The sequence below is a fragment of the Chrysemys picta genome, chromosome 7, assembly GCF_011386835.1.
Source record: "Chrysemys picta bellii isolate R12L10 chromosome 7, ASM1138683v2, whole genome shotgun sequence".
NCBI lineage: Eukaryota > Metazoa > Chordata > Testudines > Emydidae > Chrysemys > Chrysemys picta.
Genome location: NC_088797.1, coordinates 105,415,595 through 105,438,652, shown reverse-complemented (window position 1 = coordinate 105,438,652; position 23,058 = coordinate 105,415,595). Strand labels below are relative to the sequence as shown.

General features: G+C 43.3%; 1 protein-coding gene across 6 annotated transcripts in view; it reads left to right on the top strand.

Moving 5' to 3' along the window:
* The window catches only part of PTPRE (protein tyrosine phosphatase receptor type E), a 243,335-nt gene that overhangs the window by 159,063 nt on the left and 61,214 nt on the right, over positions 1-23,058 (top strand). For 4 of the 6 annotated variants that reach the window (XM_042856720.2, XM_008169760.4, XM_042856719.2 and 1 more), the window contains 3 exons: positions 13,332-13,431; positions 13,717-13,790; positions 16,331-16,467. In XM_042856720.2, the coding sequence (XP_042712654.2) occupies positions 13,332-13,431; positions 13,717-13,790; positions 16,331-16,467 (311 nt within the window). Of the gene's footprint in view, positions 1-13,331; positions 13,432-13,538; positions 13,641-13,716; positions 13,791-16,330; positions 16,468-23,058 lie in introns of those variants that run through there. The other 2 variants (XM_042856721.2, XM_008169763.4) reach the window with 2 other exon arrangements.

The window sequence follows — 23,058 nt, the reverse complement described above, 5'->3', positions numbered from 1 at the left end:
ACCAATTGTTCAGTTTCTTTGCATTTCTCATTCAGACTTTGCTAATCAGCATTTATTCTTTAGCATTTTATTTAGTCTTAGGTATTCTTTTTCTGTTGTCAGTCTGTGTTTTTACTTTCCTTCTTTCACCCCTCAGAGTAATAATTGTGTCTGTTATCCAGGGGTTTTTCCTAGCTAATAACTTTCCCTCCTACATGTTTATCTGCAACTGCTTTTATAGCATCTTTCAGACATCCCCAAGTAACTTGGTCTTTGTCTTAATTGATGATCTGCAACACTTCTTCTTGGTAATGACTTCAAGGTTCCATCCTATATAGCGTTTGGCTTTCTGTAACTTTTTCAGTATGATGTTCAGTCTCATCAATACCAATTTATGATCATCTGATCCATAATCTGCACTTGACATAACCTTAATCTTCCTGACACTGTTTTTGTACCTACAGTTGATTGTGATAAAATCAATTTGGTTTTTATAAAACCCCTCCTGGTGATTCCCATGGGTGCCTTGTGCTTTCTTTTTGCTCAGAGTAGGTATTGGAGATAATGAGGTACCACTCTCCCATGAGAATTACCACTGGATGTGTAATCTATGAAAACATTATAGGTTATAAAGGAAATTATTTGGGATCAGCTATGCAGAATGCTCCTTCTGTGAAGAAAGATTATGCTAAATATATATATATATTTTCTCTTGGCAATATGAAGTAATGATGGAAGCTTGCAGAGCTGCAGTGCTTGAGACTCTCTATGTCAAGCAATTGCTCTGTCTCTTGGGATACAGAGGGCAACAGGTACAGCTTCAGTACTCTGTACTTGTGTCGTCGTGTCATCTTACAGACCAAAAAGCTGCAGTGATGCCAGGTAGCAAAGATTAGATTTTTCCTTTTCCATTCGCTTAAACATGCTTAGGTAGATTCACTGTAGGGTTAAGTATGTGTGACCAGTCCTGCCCCAGCTTCTGATGTTGGCATCTGTCCCAGTTTTCATTCATGTGTTCCACCAGCAGGTTGCAGAACACTAGAGATTCTTCTTCTCCCTCATTTAAATGTGAGGTTTTGCAACATTACAATGAATTACATGAGGATGTTGCATCTCAGGTTGTGTTATTGGTTCACAATAATCTAACACACTGTGAGAAGAACTCATACTTTGTTTCACAACCAGTTCACCTTAGCTGTAATTGCAACAAAGCTGTGAATGAAATTAGGTTGAAATCTCTCTAAATCTTGAATCCTTTGATGAGAGAATAAGGGAAGGTGGTTTTTTAAAAAAAATTTCTCACGCCAGTGTTTATTTTCAGTTCCTATTCTGCTTCTGCTGGTACTACAACTCTACAGAGATGATATTGAAAATTCTTAGGTGATGTAATTTCAAAAGGACTTCAAGACAAGAGACCAGTTTCACTGGTGCACTCGGGCTTGCCTTCTTCTTTCCTGACCTGCGTGTTTTAAATTAATTAAATAGTAACCGATTTGTATGTAAAATAAAGCATTCAGTATATAGAAACTATATTAATTACATTTCTAGAGTGGAACACTCAAGAGTCAGAAAATGACGAAGCAAGGTTAAATGTGGAAAGCTGTAAATTTTATTGCAATAAGAAACGTATTTTTTTCAATATCTCTTCATAACATTGAACAATTTTGTCTCAACTTTAAAAAAAAAAAAAAATTCCTTCGCTGAGAACAAGCATGACAAATTTGAGCCAGAAAAGTAAATGAATTAAAAAGTTATAAGCACCTAATGACCCTTTGTGCAACTGTAACGATACATGTTGCCCCAGCATTAATTACTAAGTCTATTAAATCTGCCAGGCAGTTTGTGTTCTGTTACTATTGCTTAAATAAGCAAATCATAATAGACTCTCTCTGTTACCGTGTGCTCCCCACAGCAGTTTGTCGTATCTATCTGCTGTCTCTCATCAGGTAGCTAGATTGGAAACTCTTGGCAGCAGGGACTGTGTTCTCGTTATAAGTGTTTACAGTGCCTAGCACAGTGGGATACTGATATCTGATTGGGCCCCTAATACCGTAACTCCCCACTTAACGTCCTCTCGCTTAACATTGTTTCGATCTTACGTCCCTGCTCAATTACAGAACATGCTCCACTTAAAGTTGTGCAAGGCTTCCCTATAACGTCGCTTGGCTGCCTGCTTTGTCCACAGCTGGCAGCCCCGCTATCAACTGCCCTACGCTTCCCACCCCCCCACCCCAGTGCCTGCCGACTGTCCCCGTGGATCAGTGCCTTCCCCCTCCTCCCACCTGCAGCAATTAGCTGGCTTGCGGCATTCAGAAGGGAGGGAGGAGGAGCGAGGACTCGGCACGCAGGCTCCCCCTCCCTCCCTTGCCTCCTGAACACCGCAAGCCAGCTGATTGCCTTGGGCCGGAAGCAGGGGAGGGAGGGGGGAGCCTGAAGGCAGAGTCCTCGCTCCTCCCCCTCCCTCCTGCCCCCTGAATGTCGCAAGCCATCTGAATGCCACGGGCAGGAGGGATGGGGGAGGAGTGAGGACATGGCATGCCTCCCCCCTCCCTCCCCTACCTCCTGCCCAAGGCAATCAGCTGGCTTGCGGTGTTCAGGAGGCAGGGGATGGAGGGGGAGCCTGTGCGCCATGTCCTCGCTCATGCCTCCTGAACGCTGCAAGCCAGCTGATTGCCGCAGGCAGGAGGGAGGAGTGAGGATGCAGCGTGCGGAGTAAACGGGGAGGAGGGGGGAAGAAGAGGCGGGTTAAGGGTGGGGGCTTGGGTGAAGGGGTGGCGTGTGTGGGCCGAGGGTTGAGCCCCCCGCCACGGTGCTTGCAGAGTAGAAGAAGCTGTCACTGCTGCTGCGCAACGTGCGTCTCCTAGCCTACAGCACCTTCAGCCTCCTGCCTCATCTCCAGTGCCAGTGGGCTGTGCCTGTGTGGGGTAAGGCGGGGGCACCTCCCAACTGTAGTAGTGTACTGTATGGCCAAAAAAAAAATTTCCCTGGAACCTAACCCTCCCCCATTCAGATTCATTCTTATGGGGAAATTGGATTCGCTTAACATCGTTTCACTTAAAGTCACTTTTTTCAGGAACATAACTACAACGTTAAGTGAGGACTTACTGTACAAATAAAAACAGTAATCTTTTATTTCTTAAGAACATGGTGTATAAACCAAAAGAGCACATTGGCTTAATGATATCAGCTCGGTTACATTGTATCACACCTTTCAAATGTTACATTAACTTTTAATTTATTGCCAGTGATCTGTCTTCATAACTAATGAAGACCTGTCAAATGACTATTATTTATTATTAATATAGTTCTATAGGTATACATGACCCATTACAGAACATATAAAATCCTGTGATGAAATCGTAGCCTCATAGAAGTCAGTGGCAAAACTCTCATTCATTTCAGTGAGGCCAGGATTTCACTCCAATTCCCTACTCCAGTCTAGTGTACATTCACATGTATAGCAATCATTTTCAGCCCCAGAGAGGCCAATTTTTAGGAGGTCAGTCCTGCTGTGGTGTCCAACTCTCCTATGGGAGTAGAGAGCCCCCACAGAGGAAGCTAAGAATCAAGTGTCAAGAATGCTTAGTTTCCAGGTCGGTGAAGTGGAAAAGGCTGAGAGTCAGGCATGCCCTGCCTGGGGTTCCCACTGTATGTGCAGAGGAAGGGAAGATTGTCATGTCCCAGCCCCACATCAGTCTTCCTCTGATGAGTATAAACTTTGCAGGAGCACGCAGCTTACCAATTCTAAGGCATAGATCTTCATGATATTCTTCCTCTCCTATCTTACCTCTTTTGATGAGGAGTGAAAAGTTACCAAGGTTGGCATTTAAAGTATCATTATTGGTATCTATGTTAGTATCTGCTGAAATAGATACAGCAGTTCACATCTCAGAGCTATCCCTTCAGGCTGTCTGAAAACTCAGGTAGACATCATTCGATTGGTTTTGCTTGTATCACATTTTTGAGTGTTTTTTCCCACAATCTTACCAGCTAGTGACTAGTCTTGTTTTAAATGAAAGCTGGATGGATTCCAGGAAAAAAAAAAAAAGAGAGATGCCTGCTTGTGCTAATGCCTGCCCTCCAGTGGCACACCCCAGCATACGGGAAATGTGGGTTATAGGATCAGGCCTCTTTGCTTTAGGGCATCCACACATAGAACTGCGAAATCAAACAGCCTTCCTGAAATACAGTCAAGTAATTAAATATGGAAAATGGGAAAGAGAAGTGGCTTGACACACTTGTATCACTTCTTAAACATATTAATAAAATTGGAAAAGAGTCAGTTTGTACAAAGAGACGCTGTTCATCTTCAGAGTTTCACACTTAAATTCAATATAATTTAGAGTAAATGTCGATAAAAGAAAACATATCTTCAGTGTTTTAATTAAATCTTAATTTAAATGATACAAGCAAGATGTGTAGTAGAAACTAAATTGGATTTTTAAGAAGTATCAAAGTCCTCATTATTTAAATATATATTAAGTACATATGTATAGAAAAAAAATGAACATTACTGACAGACAAAAATGCATATATGGCAAAAATGCTTTCCTGGATAAAGAGCCCAAGTTAATAGGATTATGCACTTATCTCATGCTTTCAATAGCTATTGAACTGTGCAATAAATCATTTTTAATCCAAAAATAAAGATTACTTGTTCCAGTGCCAAATATTCTCCATTTGAAGAGATTATTCATACAGAAGGAGCTGAAGGATAGTAACAATTCCGTTTAATCCCACTGTCCTTCTGCGTATTTGCAAATTTTATGAAGGATGCAAAAGTCACCATGAAAAGGGTGTGCTAGTTTTTGCTGCATTCCAGCGATGTAATTTTTTTTTAAAATGTTCACTGACTACTTGTTAAACAGACAGATATATAACATTTATATTAACCATTGCTCAACAAGACTAATACCATTCTTGTCTCTGGTCAGAGAGAGAACCATATTAAAATGTGTGCTCTATTTTACAAAATATAGGTATTCTGTTCTGTCAGCATTCTCATTTGCTGAAGACAAAGCATCCCATAAGATGTAATATCATGCCAATGAGCCAAAACTAACCTAGTTAATATTTTATTTATTTTACTGATTTGGAATTACATTTAATAAGTGTCTGTCTATTGCTCTGGGCACCTTCACTGTAGATTAAAACTTACGCTAACAAATACAATTCAACAAATAAATATAATATGCTGTTTATAGTATTGAAATAACTCAGTAACCCATAATAATTGAAATGCTCCTCAGTCTTAAGAGTATGTCTACACTAGAAACTCTACAGCAGCAAAGCTACAGCTGTGCCTCTGAAGCGCTGTAGTGTAGACACTTACTACAGAAATAGAAGGTTGGAAGTAATGTAAATGCACTGTGGAATAGGTTTCAAAGCCCTTTTCACTAGTCAGTCTTTCATATTAATCAGTTAACAATTATCCATCAGTTCTCTCCAGTGCTAATACACCACTCTAGGCATCATCTATGGATTGAGTTACATTGGATTATGTTCAGAATTAGACTCAAAGGTTCCTCCTCCTCCTCCTCATTTTAGACATCACCCTGCTCTTTTCATGTAATAAAATGAGGTACAGTCAGAAATTCAGCATCATTAAAGGAGGTGCTGAGACAAGTTCTTGAATATATATCAAGACTGTGGGAGAGTTTTGGGCCCTTCGCTGAAGCACACTTTCAGACTTATACTTCTTTAAAACCCAGGTTTTTTAACAAATATATTATTTAGTTGTATTGCAGCAGCGCCAAGGAACCCAGCCACGGATCAGCACCCCATTTTGTTACACATTTTACAAACGCAGAACAAGTCTCTTTTGTTTCTTCATTCTTCCTCAGTTCCTACAGACTTCATACATTGGTGTGTTATCCTTCAGTGGGTTTTTTGATATCTTGGTTCACTGCAGTTTCTTTCCTTGTGCCTTCTTCTTTGTCCCCTCTCTGTTTCTTTCCTTTCATTTAATATTTATCAGTCTAACTACTTGTTTCATGTGTATGTGTGTGTGTTGCTCATTACTGTCAGACACTGCAAAAAAGCAGAAACAAGTTGCTTCCATGACACTGTTGGTTCCTCCCCCTCCCCCCCCAATGTAGGTTGAGAGAGGTTATTCGGGCTAAAGAATTGCGCCATTGGCATACATTTTTTCCACACAATAGTCACAATTCTCACTTCACAAGTTCACTCATACCTCAAGTAGATAGATTAGCTGTATGGCTTTTAAACAAGGAGAAGTTTGCTGTGTGAGAATGAAGTATGCTGTGTGAGAATGAAGTAAATGAGCTCCAGTGTGCAGCATAGGTACACATTGACCATGCTTGCCTGTCTCCATTACGCTCAAGGTGATTCTCAGAACATGGGCTGAGGATCTATTTTTATTGAGCTATCATACATTTTTAAACATAAGCACACTAAAACAGAGCTAATGCATAGAGGAGTCAATCCTATTGAATCACATTCATTGTGATCACACAGTGGATTCAAGCAGAAGGGAAGCATCTGTAGTGCTTTTTACAACACACAGGAAATTGGCTTGAACTAGCTTTTAACTTAATTATCAAGCTCAATTAGCAGCCAACATTATAATATCTAATTGATCACATCTTATATATTTTTGTTTGCAGGAAGTGTGACAAAGTTCCTCCTCTGCCTTGGTGGGTCTTGCGCTTATTGGCGGATTTGCTCGCCTCAGAGGTTCACGGCAGCCCTCAGTTTGGCCACTTTTGCTAGTGGCTCAAACCTGGCATTCATTCAGCTAACCTCATCACTGACCAGCATGGGAAAGGGAGGAGAATGATCCCCGCAGTCTCTGCTGACCCACCTAGTGGGTCGGGGGATAGGCCAGAGACCTTCCCCTCTGGTGGAATCCACAGTCCAGGTCAACTCCTCTTGTATCAAATAGGGAGTTGAGGGGATGGGAGGGAACCAGGGTCCTGTGGATCGCAGCTGTCTACAGTGTTTCCAGTAACAGTTGCGTGACAGCTACAACTCCCTGGCCTACTTCCCCTTGGCCTCCGCCCAACATCTTTATTCTCACCACAGGACCTTCCTCCTGATATCTGATGACGCTTCTACTCCTCAGTCCACCAGCAGTACATCTCATTTTCAGCTCCTTGCGTGCCTCTTGCTTCCAGCTCCTCGCATGCACCTCACTAACTGAAGTGAGATCCTTTTTAAACCAGGTGACCTGATTAGCCTGCCTGTCCTAATTGATTCTAGTAGCTTCCTAATTGGCTCCAGGTGTCCTAATTAGCTTGCCTGCCATAATTGGTTCCAGCAACATCCTGATTGTTCTGGAACAGCCTATTATCTTACGCAAGGAAAAGAAACCTGCATAATCTGGGGCTAATGTATCTACCTTCTGTCACTCTCCTGTAACCATCTGGCCTGACCCTGTCATAAAAGGTATGAATATAACAAACCATAGTGCACTGATCTGCAATACATATACAAACTGTCCAATTCCTGAAATGATAAAAACCAGTATAAAATAAAATGTTAATATCAGCAGACAGACAAATTTGGGTCTTTAAAAAAAACAAATATTTAATTTTAGGACTTTTCTATATTTTTGTCCTGTGTTAGAAATCGTTTACAGTGTTTGGATTTAAAACAGATAGGATGTTTTATAAATGTGTGTTAGGGGAAAAATACTGTTGCTCCTTTTTGACCCGAGTGATCAGCCAAATATCAGGGTCCTGAGAGTTGTTCACTAGCAGGAGCAATTGATGCTGGAGTCTGGTATCTATAATTCAATCCTGTTTATTTACAAAAAAAATGTATAAAGTCCTGTTTCCCAAAACACAGTAACAATCAAACAAAAGGAGACAGCTTCTTTACTCCCAGCTCCAAGCTTCTTTCAGCCAACACTTAACTCAAAAACTTTCTCTCTTATCTTTTTCTTAGGGTCACACTACCAGTGCTTTTGTGTCTGGTGCTTCCTTGCTGCCTTCTGTCTCCTAACCTTCTGGTGGTTTTCCTGCTTGTGCTCCCTCCCCCCCCCCTAAAATACCTAGTGAAGGCCCTCTGCCACCTGATTCAAGTTGCTGAGAGGCCTCACGTGTGCCTTTGTCTTGGCCAGTGACATGTGCCTGTGTTCTAGTTGGAGTCCCCTGTTGTTTCAGCTGCCTGGTTCCGTAAAGGAGCTTAATGACTCTTTAGAATGATTTACACCCACCCACCTCGAGTTTCAAAAGGATTTAACCCAACCCATAGTAGTTCTATTTAACAAGTACTGGGTTGGTATCACTGAGGGTATAGCTACACTAGCTATGTTAAAGTGCTGCTCCGGCAGCGCTTTAACGTGGCTGTGTAGTCGCGGCACCAGTGCTGGAGAGAGCTTTCCCAGCGCTGTAAAAAACCCACCCCCACGAGGGGAGTAGCTCCCAGCACTGGTGCACTGTTTACACTGCCACTTTACAGCGCTGAAACTTGCAGCGCTGAGGGGGGTGTTTTTCACATCCCTGAGCGAGAAAGTTGCAGCGCTGTAAAGTGGCAGTGTAGACCAGGCCATCGGAAGCTGCACCCTCCTCAACGCTAACCTGCCTCCATTACCATGGAAGTGCACAGCACACACCATGGGGCTGTTGTAGGAGCTGAAAATAATCAGAGTGCAGTAGTTGACCAGCTGTGCACGAGACTGCAAGGGAGCCCCGTAGAACCATTCTTCCAGGTCCATGCCACTCAGGCAATCTCCTTATCCTCGGGCTGATTCTACCAGCTTTCTAGCCCTTTTACACTGGTTACTTGGGTCTGAAGGGGCTGCATTGGCCAGAATTACATCCTTGCCCAAGGAGTTTATAATCTAGGGGCCTGAATCTGAGGGACCAAGCCCTTGCACCTGCTAGGCTCTACATTCAACATAAAACAGCTAGGGATGACAACAAGGTGTGCAGGAGAAGGAAGAAAGATCACCAGATACACTTATTGTTACGTATGGTGCCTTTGGTTCCTAGTTTTGTTCAGTTTTGATTTTAATTAGCATACTGAAATTAGGAACAGAACGAAGCCAGGGGAACATTACAAGATAAGGAGCACTAGCACCAGAAAAAGCAAATCAGGCATCTGGAAAAGTGGCAGTAGTGACAAAGCGAGGCAAAATCACATGGCCCATACTTTGGGGAAAACCTGTGTCATGGCCCTAATTTCTTCTCGAAGTGGAACACAGTCAGTATTTCAACACATTTCTGGAAAATCCCTGCGTTTATGATTTTAAAGCTGCCATTCCAAGCGGGGAGTTACATGGTTATTGGACCACTGTTTATTAGATCTGTTTGTGGTGCAATGGTCGAAAACTCTCCATGGCAATGACCAGATTGAGGATCTACAGTAAAAGTAATTTGCTTCCTCAGCATGTACTTGTCTGTCTCAGTTCCCTGCAGCAGCACTGATTAAAGAAGTAGCTTTGGTGCTACAATCATTCAGTCTGCCCTTGAAGTGTTTAATTTCTCTTACTATACAGATGGCTGTCTGGTTAAAGGCCACTGTCAGACCTCTGAATTTATAATAGGTCTGGGGCAAAGTAATCTTGCTCTTTAATTTCTGAATGTTGTTAGTAAATTAGCAATCCAACCTTTGGGGAAAATACAAAATGTGATCAACATTTAAAAAGCACGTGATACCTGCATGCAGCTCTCACACATAGTGTAAGGCTGCTGGTCTGACATCACTGTTTTGTTTAAGTTCATGGGACTGTCATGGAGGTCAGAGGAAGGGGCCATCTGTGTTTCCAAGCTAACTTCCTTGACATCAGGTTGCCAGGGGAGAAACAAGACTGTGATGTGGCACTCATAGAGCTGCATAAGCCATCCTTGCCATGCTCTGTCCCTTGAAATCAAGATATGTAAGCAGGGTTGACATATACCAGACACCATCTTGTGGCAGAAAATCTCTCAGCAGTGGTATTTTCCAACATTGCTACATGGGACTACATCTTAAGTCAATGCAGAAACTTGAGGTGGAGCAGAATGCAACCTACTTATTAAGCAGTGCTTTCTGGTGACAGTGCTTGACACTTGAGCTCTGTGATCTGCTTTGGCTGCCTACTGATTTCCAGATTGAATTTGAGATGGTGTTTTTGACCTGTAAAGCCCTAAACAGTGTGGGACATTGCTGCTTGAGAGACCACCTCTTTCCTCATGTCACACTGCTACCGCAGAGGCATTTGAGTTGGATCCCCCTCAGTTTAAAAGGGGGATGACTCTAGAGGGCTCTCCATGAGGGTCTTCAGTTCTGAAACTAGCTGTCTGATGTGGTCCAAATTAGCCCAAGAAGGCATGCTGCAAGGCACATCCATTGGCTTGGGTTATGCCAGAAGAAAGGGTTATGTCTGTGTCAGGGAGGGGAGTTTTGTGCTTGGGGGCGGGGGGAGAATTCCTTGGGGAGTTGAGGATTTGTTTTGTTTTGTTTTTTTGCTGTGGGAGGTGGTAAGCTGCTATTTTGTATTTTTTTGTTCTTGTAACTTGTGTCAGTACATATCGTGCTTTGGGTAGACAGTCCTTTTTGTGCTCCTATAAATAAAATATCACATGATGGGACATCCTCCACAGTACTCTCCAGCTGAATTTCCCAGTGTCTGAAGAGGGGAAGCGTATGATGGCCTCCATAACTAGAGTTTGTTATTTAATTGTTTTGTTTGTTCTCTGCTAAGCCTTAATTACTGTGCAGAAAACACTACTGTTGCTATAAATTAGTGGCTGACTGATACACGCTCCATCTGGGTCATGCTGCAACATAGAGATCGTGAAACCTAAACAAAATAAATGTTTTTTTTCTTGCCTATCATTTCTTGTTCTTTCATCTTACACGTTGTTGTTATGATTTATTTCCCATATCACATTAGCCTACCAGTCTCTCTCTAATATTATGTTGATGGAGTCATTCCTTCCTAGAATATCCTTCTACCACAAATTATATATACCTAAAGCTTATTTTCTGACCTAATTCCTTATCTACCCAATGATGTATCCTCCCTCTACATCCATATTGTATTCTCTTTTCTTCTTATCCCAGTCTATTATTTTTCTCTTCCATTTTATATAATCCTCACTCTAACATATTCAGCTTGTACTGTGAGGCAGTACTGTGAAGTGCATAGAGCAGGAAACTGGGAGTAAGGCTGATGGGACTTATGCTCTTCTCTGCGCATGTATGCACAGGGTGTCCCGTACCTGCAAAAAGAGAAGAATTCTACCTTTTAGAACATGCTTTCTCTTTTTCCCCCACCAAGGGGGTCCCAGGAGTTTTGGCTGCATGGGATTAGGAGAGTTGGATAGGATTCTCCTGACTTTCTATCCCATGGGTGTATTATAAACCAGCAACTAGCCACCTGAAAAAAACAGCCAAACAAGAAATTATATGTTAGTCTAATGCCTGGAAGCTTTGAATATAATTCTAAAATCTTGCATCAAGTATCTTAGCCTGGTAAATTTGTACTGGGGGTGGGGCAGAGGGGCCGAAGGGGAGAATATGCTTTCTCGTTCACCGGGTCGTCACACTTCTGGTAATTAACTTTGCAATTCTCTCAGTTGCGCCCACAAATATAAATGACATATTAAAGAGCTATATGCAATGTTGTTGTAGCCGTGTTGGTCCTAGGCTATTAGAGAAGGTGGGTGAAGTAATATCTTTTATTGAACCAACTTCTACTGATGAGAGAGACTTTTGAGCTACATAGAGCTCTTCCTCCGGTCTGGGAAAGGTACTCAGAATGTCACAACTAAATACAAGGTCAAACAGATAGTTTAGCATAAGTAATAATATTCTTACAGGTCCATTAATCAGATAAAAATTTTCTAATATCCTTTTAGGAAAATAGTAAGTATAATGTAATGAAGAAACAGATGCAAAACCTACAGACATATCTCCACTGCTACAATGATCAACACCCCCCAGAACATGCCTTTCAAGATCCTACACATGCCTATCACAACATGTGGTATACCTCATCCAGTACACTAAGTGCCCCAGTAACAGTTATGTGGGTGAAACCAGACAGTTGCTATGCTCTTGAATGAACTCACACAGGAAAATGATAAAAGATGAAAAACATCACATCACCTGTGGGAGAACACTTTTCATGAAGCGATCGCTCTATATCTGACCTACCAGTCCTCATCCTCAATGGAAACCTGCACAACATTTTCAGATGAGCTTGGAAGCTTAAATTCATAACTTTTCTTGATACTAAAAATCATGATCTCAATTAAGATACTAGATTTATAGCTTATTACAACAATCTGTAACCATTCTAACCCCCTTTTTGTCCTATGACTACAGGGGTGTTTAACAGGCCACTTCAACTTGAATGGTTCTTTAGAATATGTGCTAACTAAGGGTATGTCTACACTACGAGAGTAGTTCAATTTTACTTAAAGCGAATTTGTGGAACCGATATTACAAAGTCGAACGTGTGTATCCACACTAAGGACAGTAATTGGACTTTGTGAGTCCACACTAACGGGGCAAGCGTCGACATTGGAAGCGATGCACTGTGGGCAGCTATCCCACAGTTCCCGCAGTCCCTGCTGCCCATTGGAATTCTGGGTCGAGCCCCCAATGCTTGCTGGGGAAAAAAATGTGTCGAGGGTGGTTTTGGGTAACTGTCGTCATTCAACTGTCACTTCCGCCCTCCCTCCGTGAAAGCGCCGGCGGGCAATCAGTTCACGCACTTTTCTGGTGATTGACAGCGCGGACGCCACAGCACTGTGGTGCACTGTGTGGGATAGCTCCCGGAGCTATTAGCATCGAATTCCATCCACACCTACCCTAATTCGACATGGCCATGTCGAATTTAGTGCTACTCCCCTCGTCGGGGAGGAGTACAGAAATCGATTTAAAGAGACCTCTATGTCGAAATAAATAGCTTCGTTGTGTGGACGGGTGCAGGGTTAATTCGAGTTAACGCTGCTAAATTCGACATAACCTCCTAGTGTAGACCAGGCCTAAGTATGCTAAACTACCTTTGTATATCTTTGTATATCTCGAAAGCTTGTCTCTCTCTCACCGACAGAAGCTGGTCCAATAAAAGATATTATCTCGCTCACCATATTCAAGAGCTGACAGTTGGTAGCACAGATTTTAAAAATATGTCCCCTTAATTGGGGGTTTCAGCTTTGTATTTATTTACTAAAAAGCACTGTTGATATTTTTAGCAAATCAAAAGACCACACACAGCCACCAAATCTATGTTCCATGGGAACTTTGGCCCTAGAGGTAGGCTTTTTGGAAACTGTACAGTGTATTTAAATCAGTTTTTGAAAATATTAGGTATGTTTGTCCAATTTTATCTTTGCTACACTGAGAATTCCATCACAACAATCTGTCACTCTTGGTGTTTTTTTAATTTATAGATCCTCCAGGAAAGAACAGTTCACAGCCAGTACTGACTTCAATGTTGATCCTGCTTCTTGTGTTCATCATTTTCATTCTTCTGGCTGGCTATTTTTTCAGGTAGGGAGCTGTTAAGTGCTGCACTCAAAACTAGATTGGTCATGTTTTGATATGATCTAATAAGGAAATGAAAGCGCTTCTACATATATGCGGTAACTGAAGTCTCAGACCACAGTTTAGAGTAGCAGAGGATGCCGTATGTTGCATATCATCATTAATCATTACCATCTGAAGATGAACAGAAAGAGTTTCTCCAGACTTACATGGGGGTTTGTACAATCTGGAAGAATATTTGTTACCTTTTAAACACAATTATTCAAATTAATTTGGTTTTGTGTATTTAAGGTTCAGAAAACATAGGAAAGCTGTGGTGACCTCCAGTGACAAAAAGATGCCAAATGGAATCTTAGAAGAGCAAGGTAATGAAATGTTGGCTTTGTTTTTTGAGAATGAATTTTACTCCGTGTGTGTGTGTGTGTGTGTGTGTGTGTGTGTGTGTGTGTGTTCAAAATTTTAATTTTGAAAGTTAAGAATTCAATTCTTTAAACTTTGAGGATTACTTGTATCATTTTAGTGCTGGCTTTATTTATTTAAAAGAAAACAAAGAAGAAAACTTCCCTCTCTCCTCCTTCTCCTTTCTGTTTAATAATTTGCAGCTTAAAGTCATAACTTTACCAGATTTTGTTTCTCCATGGCAATTCTCCATAACTGCTTTGTTAGTGAAGGGTTCCTCATGACAGCTGAGTTATCTGCACCAGTTTTCAGCTTAAGAAAAAAAGGATAGAAACGTTTGTGTTTATATATTAAAAAAAAAAAAAAAAGACATACGTATGAAGAACTACTTTGTAACTCTATGACCAGATTAAAAAGTAAAAGGGGGATGAGAGGGAAGGTACTGTAAGAGAGAACGTTTTTTTAAAAAGATGAAGTCCAGAAATTTGAAAATATTCACCAGTAGATTTTCAGATGTTGTTTTTATTAAGAGCGTATCAAATTAGACTAGATTTGGACCATCAAGCACAATAAAGATTAAAAGATGGCAAAGTTCTTGGGGAATTATAGGTCCTCCATATATTACTCATGCCATAACGACGAGGGAGTAAACAATCAAAAGAAAAGGAAAAAAGTAATCACAAGGGAGAATTACCTGCATTTTCTGTGGCTTTCATGTTACTATGTGCAAACTGAAAAATTGTTTATTCACAGTTCTAAATATAAACCAAATGAGTGTAACTTCCTGTTCAGTGTTAAATTTCCTAACATCAGTTAAAAGAGCATTGATGTTTCCAATGTATTGAGATATACTAGCCATCAAGCAGAAAGCTGTTACTCTCTAAAATGGCTAGTACATGAACTATTAGGCAGCATGGTTGTTGAAAGTAGCGTTGTCACTGTCTGTTTCTAGGGAAGTGTTTTGTTTGTCTTTTAAACAAAGCTTCTAATCGCAGGGAAACTTCCTCTACCATGATTTCAAAATTCTTCAACTTCACTGTTGTTTTAAAATGCAATATGTTTGCACACTGGATCTAATTTTCTAACCAGTCTACCTGTGCACAATTGTCATAAAGCTAGCAGATTTAGCCGGCTGGTGCAAGGGAATTCCTGGGTGTCAGGTGCTGCACAAAATCATCCCTTAGGGAGGTAATTGCTGTAAAAGAAACATGCTGGAGCACGTTGGTGCTCCAGCTATCCTAGACTGCTAGAACAGCCACTTTAGCTGTGGGCATCTGGCACAACTAAGGCTATGTCTACACTACCCCCTGGATCGATGCTCCGGGGATCGATGTACCGGGGTCGATTTAGTAGGTCTAGTGAAGACCCGCCAAATCGACCGCAGATTGCTCTCCAGTTGACCCTCGTACTCTACTCCGAACAAGAAGAGTAAGTTAAGTTGACAGGGGAGTGTCTCCCATAGACCCAGCATACTGTGGACCCCGCAGTAACTCGATCTAAACTACGTCGACTCCAGCTACATTATCCACGTAGCTGGAGTTGCGTAGCTTAGGTCGATTTACTGTGGTAGTGTAGACATAGCCTCAGAGCAGCCAGCAACTTGGGACTGAACTCCCTTTTTTTCTTGATCTGTGCTTGGTGCAGAAAGACCAGACCACGTGTTTGCATTTTTGCAGATATGTATTGGTACCTACAATGAATTGCAGGTGGAAAAGTATACTTTCAAAATTCAGGTCCTGTTTAAATGCAGACTATGGTCTACATGGCGCAAATATTGTTTTCCTCTGTTTTGGGACAGAAACTAAATTAAAGTACTGATGGCTGCCTATACTTTTGGTTAAAGATGCAATAGGAATGCTTCAAACAAGTCTCATGAATTTGTTATCTTCTTAAAGCAGTTTATTGAGACCAAAACACTTATCTAATTGTAGTTACTGTAAATATTACAGCGTTTCTGGTGTCTGGCAAAGTGTGGCTTATTTTGAAGAAATAAAACCATTTGTAAAATAAATTTACAAATTATTTTCCTTAAATTAAGTATCTTAAACAAATTTCCCCTCCAATCCCTACACCTCCCAGTGAGTGTGAGGAACTGATAGATCCTATTGCCTCCCCATATGATGTTTCATCACATTTTTATTCTGTTACAAATTAAAGTCAGAAACTCTAATTATTAACATTAGGACACAGGCTTCTGGGCATTGTTTTAATCCAGTGTGTGTTCAGAGAAATCTCTCGGCTTATTACTGTATTTTTATAGAAATCAACTCTATTAGTTTGACTGCAGTATAATTGTAGCCATGTCAGTCTCAGGATGTTGGCTCAATAAGAGATATTACCTCACCCACCTTGTCTCACTAGTTTGATTCACATTTTGTAAGAGGCATTCTGTTCCTTTTTCCAAGATGTTTCACAAAACTATTTGGCTCATCATTTGATTAATGGAATAACTAGTAGTCCCTCATTCTGAATATACATTTAACATTTATTTTCTCTGGTTTGACAGAACAGCAAAGGGTGATGCTGCTTAGTAGGTCTCCCTCTGGCCCAAAGAAGTACTCTCCTATTCCAGTGGAGCATTTGGAGGAAGAAATACGGATAAGGTCAGCAGATGATGGGAAACGGTTTCGGGAAGAATTTAATGTAAGTCTGCTTATTTTCTGTGTTATTTTTTATCGGAGGGAAAAGACATAGGAAATCAAGAATGGATATGAACCCAAAAAAAAGTTGTTGGGTTTTTGTAATTAAATGTGTGTGACATTGGTACTTGTAGCATGGGGAATGCTGGGCAAGTGTAACCCACACACCTTCTGAGTGTGATGTTCTCTCCCCTCTAGTGGCACTGAGACGGTCCAGGGCCGGATTGACCTTTTGTGGGCCCAGCCCCAAACGTATTTGTGGGCCCCCATGTGATTGTGATGAGCCCCTTCCAAGTGTGGGCCTGGCATGACATAGTAAATGTGGTATTGCCGGGATGGGGATGAAAACATTTATTCAGAAACGAAATAAGATATTTGAAGCCACACTTGATTGAGACCTCCACTCAGCCCATAGAGAACAAACTGGACTAACATCAGTGAACCCAGAATACCATTGAATTTGGTTGTGTGGAAGGGGGTTGTTAGTTAGTTTTGTCTTTTTTGTTTAAACACTCAGGGCCTGCTTGGGGCCCTGAATACAAGTGCTTAATTAGCACACTTATGAGCCATATTAAGCCTGGATGTAGCAGTCACTGATATCGCACCTGCATCTCCCCACCACCACCTCCTCCACCCAAAGTTATGCTTCATAAATACATTTTTTTGAAAGCTGCGTTTTCTACTTTGGTACAATAATGTTTTGTATTTTGGGGCGGAGTGTGAGGAGGAAAATTGCTGGTGCCCATCTTTTGCATGGAGAAAGGGCCACTGAGAGAGACACACACACTTTACCACAAAGGCTACCACAATCCAGCTTCAGGCTCCTCCCCCAACCTTCACACCTGGACTCTCCTCCCCCCCTTCCCGTCCCTCCTACTGTCCCCAGCCCACACAACTAACCCCCAAAGAATGGCTCTCCTCAATCTCCCTGCTACTGCCCACCCCCCCACACACACACTTTCACTCCAGGGCTGTCACCTCCCTCCCTTCTACTACCCCCACCTTCAACCCAGACTTTCCCCTCCCTCCTTCTACCCCCTGCCACACCAACCCCCACCTTAACACCCTGCTTCTCCTAGACCTCCCACATGGAGTCATCACCAGCTCCCCCATTGCCCCACAACTGCCCTTTCCCCCCAAACCGCGCTGCTCCCCCATCCCTCTCCGGATTACAGGGGGGCAGTTTCTGGGCATTCCCATTGGCAGGGGGCACAGCAGCCAGCAATGACAAGCCCCGCTATCACTGCCCCCCTTTCTCCCAGGGAACACAGCCAAACACCCCCCACCCTGAAGTTGCAGGGTCGAGACAGTGCCCAGGAGCCTCCAGGCATCATGGTCGCAGGGGGGGCTGCACACCACCCAGGAGTCACAGCACCACAGTTGCCTCCAGCTCCCCAATGCCCAGGAGAATGGGGGAGACTCAAGGGTGGGGGGAGCCAGGAGCTCCCACCCCGTATCCCAAGGGGGATGGAGGGCGCAGTGGGATTAGCACCAGGAATCCTCTCCCTGCACCAGACCATTTCCTTGCTTGGGATTTCTTTTTGGTCCGCTCTGCCCACTTCAGCTGGGGCGGCTGGCAACATGGTGCAGGGCATTCTGGGACTAGTAGTGCAGCTGGCTGCGGAGGTCCCAGGGCCCCACGGAACACAGCAGCGTGCAAACCACAATTCCCAGCAGACCCTGCAACACCCAGTCCCTGATGCACTTGCACACTGCGCACCCTAGACTGCTGAGTGTTTCAGCTGGTGCTGGGAAGTTGCTGACTCTTCACTCCAGGCTGGATTAACCCTTTGTGGGCCCCTTCCAAGTGTGGGCCTGGCGCCACCAGAGCCACAGTAAACCTCTGAGACCACTTAGCGATTAATGAGTCTGCTCTACAGCCTTAGCTAAGAGCCAGTTGGCTTTTAGCTCATGAAGTAGAGGCTCATGCACTAAGTTCCAGAGGCACCAGGTTTGGTCCCATCCGCTGACGACCAGGGTCTGTCGGTGTTACACAAGTACAGTGTAAGCTTCTCCACACAGCTTGCCAATGCTCTTCATTACTCATGTTTAACACCCAGTTATTTCAGTTCTTGTCCTCAGAGATACTGCTACACGTGTTGGATTGTACAGTTGTTTAGCCGTGGGGACAAATGTCCAGTAGGGCTTATGGTGGAGAACTAAACTGATTCTCATTTGTGCTCTCTCCTGAGTTTGAACTCAGAAGTATCTCAAAGTAGAACTCTAATCCACTGAGCTGTCTCTCTCTTTCTCTCCCTTCCTTGATGCGAAAGAGTACAGGCATCCGTTTTACTGAAAAAGTTGTAAAATCTAATTAGTGTTGTGATATTGAGGCACCACATTTGGAAAAACTGAACTGTTTTGTTTTATCAGAGTCTGGGATCTTAAACTCTTCTGTCTTGATGCCCTCCTCCCCCAGAGGAAGGGGAAGGAAGATAGAAAGCTCTGCAGCATTCAAGCCTCTGAGAATGAGTGTCTCCCCTCTGTAGGGAGAAGCTTATGGCACAGGGGACACGAGAGCCAAGGCCTTTTAAGCCAATATAGCTCAATGATCTTTGGGAAACTCTGCTCTTTGGGGTTCTGCTTAGATCTACGTGGCATTTGTAAGGAGGGTGAATGCCTCTCGGCAGTTCTCCAGTAAACCCACTTTGCAGCAGCATTGGCAGAGGAGCCCTGGTTCAGTTGCCTGCCTGAGCAAGGAGGCTTTCCTGAAGTATTTCGCTTTGTCAGAAAGACAGCGTGTTTGCTCCCCATTGCTCCAGATTTACAGTTGCATGGTGGCTGTATAGATGGGTTTTACCCAGCTCTTGTGGAGGTAGGGGGAAGTATGCCATGTTGGGTCCATTCCCAAGCTTCTGCAATTTCAGGGGCCATTCCACACTCACTTATTATTCAATTTCACTTCCCTCAACTCCTCATGGTGGAACTGAGCAGCTTAGAACCATATATAGTGTGTTAAATACAGACTCAACTGGGCCAATACGCAACTAACAATTAGGGTATGTCTACACTTGCAGAGTTTTTGCACTGTACGTCTCACCGGTGATAGGGAACGGGTGAAAGAAAAGAGCTGGTTTGTGTACTCAATTCCTCAGACATCAGAGAGTGTTTACATTAGCAGCACTTCCATTGCTGATAAAGCAGCGCACTGAGGACAGCTATCCCACAGTGCAGTTCTCTCCATTTTGACGATGGGCCTTGGCCGGGAGGCTGGGGGGGGGAGGGAATGGGGTGATCGTGGGGCATCCTGGGTCCCTGCACAGCCTCCTCTCCCCAAATCAGCTCCAGTAGCTCTGCATTGCTCCAAGCAGGGGATCGTTTGCTCCATGGAGCAGGCATTGTGATCTGGCCAGATGATAAGTGAGCACTTGCCAAGAAAACAGGAAGGGGAATTTCAAAGTTCCAGGGGCTTTACAGGGGGAGGGGTGGATGTCTGTTTACCTGGCATCAGAGCAGCAGAGCTGCTGACCAGAGTGGTCACCTAGGCACTGTGGGATATCCTCAGGAGACTAAAAGCTGTGTAAACAGGAAAAACGTGTCTTCACTTGCACATCACCGCAAAAGCATCACCGGTAAGAGCTATATGCCTCTCATGGAAGTGGTTCAGTTTCACCGCAAAAAGTCATTGATAAGTGTAGACGTTCCCACAGTTTTTGCGCAAAAAAGAGACTTTTTCCACTTTAAATGGCAAGTGTAGACATGCCCTTAGATAGTGTAAGGTGGTGCCCTTAGGACTGAAATACAGTATTAAGTGAGCTTCATAATTGGCAGCATTTTTTTTTTTATGTTGGTGGTTTGATTATATGTTTGACGTGTGTTTGTGCTGCTGCTCCATGTGCAATGTAGTCACTATCAAATAACAGTTACCTGAGTAACATTTTTTTAAAATGTTAATTTAAGAAGAGTTGTATCCCAGTGCACTAGCACATTTGTGAATTTTGACTCTCCTAATTAAAAAAAACCCAGTATAGTCAGTGGTGAAACCTGGCAATCTATTTTTGTTTTAAAATGTATATTGCTTTGCTCGTATTCTACAGTGTTCTCTAAATATGTGAACTTTTGCTTGCAAACTGAATGAGTCTGACCGTCATGGTCAGAGATCTATTTATGTAAGTTCACATGCAAAGAAATATTTTAAAACATTGAGGAGAATGGTCAATGAGGTATTCTTGATGGTGTTTTAGCATTATAATAACCACACTGCTGCTTGCAGCTGCTTACATGGAAGATGAGGATTACATTCTATCAGTTGTTTGCTCTACACTTAGTATTGTCAGAGACCAGGATGTGAGCAGTTGTCCTTAGAGGTCGGAGCAGGAGTCATACTTAGCAGTTGGAACAGGAGCCGGGAATAGGAGCTAAGGATCGGAGCTGGAATTAGAGGCCAAGGGTCAGAGTTAGAGCAGAAGCCAGTAACCATGAATAGGAGCCAAGGATTGGAGCTGGAATCAAAGGCCAGATGTCAGAGCCAAGGATCAGAGTTGAAGTCATTGATCAGGAATCAGAGCCAAGCTTCAAATCTGAGGCTGCAATGAGGCAAGGCAGGGGTAGGGTTGGAACAAGGCGGGAGCAAGACTGGGAACAAGCAGAAGCAATCGCAGCTATGGGTGAATGCTTTGAACAGCTGCTGAACTGCTGCTGGGATTAAGAGCCGGTCTGTTGATTTTTCCAACCAATCAGGCGGCATACCCAATCAGGCAGCCTACTACAGGCCAGTTATGCTAATTTGGTTGCCTGGAGACTGGTTTTGCTGCAAGTCCTCAAGGACAACTCTTAGTGGCTTCGGGGCCTGGTTTCTAGGGGTAACTCCAGCAGAACTTTCAGAACAGGTCCAGGGTGTGGATGGACCACTCATCCGGACTGCATCCTTCCGAGTCCACCATGTACCAGAATCTTCCCCTAATTTGCCAAGAGTCGAGGACTCAGAGGACCAAGTACTCCTCCTGTCCACAGACTGTTATGGGTGGCAGTGGAGGATTGGAGCAGTTTGGGTATCAGTTCTCAGTGTAGGACTTTAAAAGTGAGATGTGAAAGATGGGTGGATCTTCAAGGATTTGTGGAGCTGTAACCAGAAGGCCACTGGGTTCACCTGTTATATAATCTTGAAAGGATTCAGGATTAACAGTCTAGTTTGGCAGATGGGCAGCTCGATTTAAGGTTCTGGGCAGAGAGCCACACCTTAGCTCCTACAGCCAGGTTCGGCCCGGTGCATGTGATATTTGTGGGCTTCTTTGGCAGACTGCAGATGTTCTGTGCGTTCCCAGTGCACCTGGTGTAGGTGGGCAGCTGAATCCGCAGTGGTCAGTACTGGAGATCTCATGGGCAAGTCTAGGTGGAAGTGTGTCTGAAAGCCATTGTTCCCAAAGAATGGGATATGTTGTCTTAAGGTATGGATTGCATTGTTACATGAGAATTCAGCATAGCACAGCAAGGGGAGCCAGTCATCCTGGTGGAAACTCAAAAGAAGACAGTAAAGATACTGCTTCAAGATTTGATTGGCCTTTTCTGTTTGCCCATTAGTATGCCAGTGATAAGTGGATGAGAAGAGGAATTTGATGCCAAGGAGTCTGAGAAATTCCAACCAGAGTCAGGAGATAAACTGGGACCCCCAGTCTGATAACAATGCCTGTTGTTAACCCATGGTAGCAGAAGACATTTTACAAGAAGAGCTGAGCCATGTCCCGTGTGGTAGGAACAGTATTGTATGGGTTAAAGAGTGCTATCGTTGTTAGGAGGTCGACAACAACCAGGATTACAGTGTGTGCCTGGGAGCATGGCAGTTCTACAGTAAAGTCAACTGATATAGTAGATGAAGGTTGCGGAGGCATGGGCAGAGGCTGAAGGAGATGATCATGGTTTCTTGGTATAGTTGCAGGACCTTATATAATTCTTGATGTAAGCTTGTAGGCCTGTCCACCAGAAGCTCCACTAGCCCAGATTGCAGGTCTTGAATTGTCCAAAATGGCCTGCGGGTGGCAAATCATGGCATAGGTTCAATATCTGGAGCTTAGGTTGTCCCTCCAGAACATAAATACAGTCCTTGAGATAGGGGAGGCCATTCTGTAGTTTTAACTAACCACATTGTTCAGGGTCTTGTGGATGTGGGTTGCAAACTGATCATCGGGAGCAGGAAGTGGATGAGGATGACAGACCATCCATCATCTGGTTGATAAAGTTGGGTGTCTTAAGCATGGTGGCAAAGCTCTTCACCGGGTTCAAGATATTTGTCTTTGTGGGATAAGGCATCTGCCCTCCTGTTTCTTGTCCCCAGGTGATAGGACACCACAAAGTCAAAGCAAGCAAATGAGAGACCAGCAGATGTGGCACTTGTTAAGGCATCTAGCAGTCTATAGGTACTCAAGGTTCTTGTGGTCCATCAGGACTTGAATTGAGAACTTAGCTCCTTCTAGGAGGTGGCACCACTCCTTGAAAGCCGCCTTGATAGCCAGTAGCTCCTTGTCCCAAATAGTGTAGTTTTATTCAGCCAGGGTTAGCTTCTGAGAATAAAAGGCACAGGTGTGGAGGTGGTTGCAGGGGCCCACATGTTGTGATAGTACTGTACCTATGGCAAAGTTCAAGGCCTCAGTTATGAATT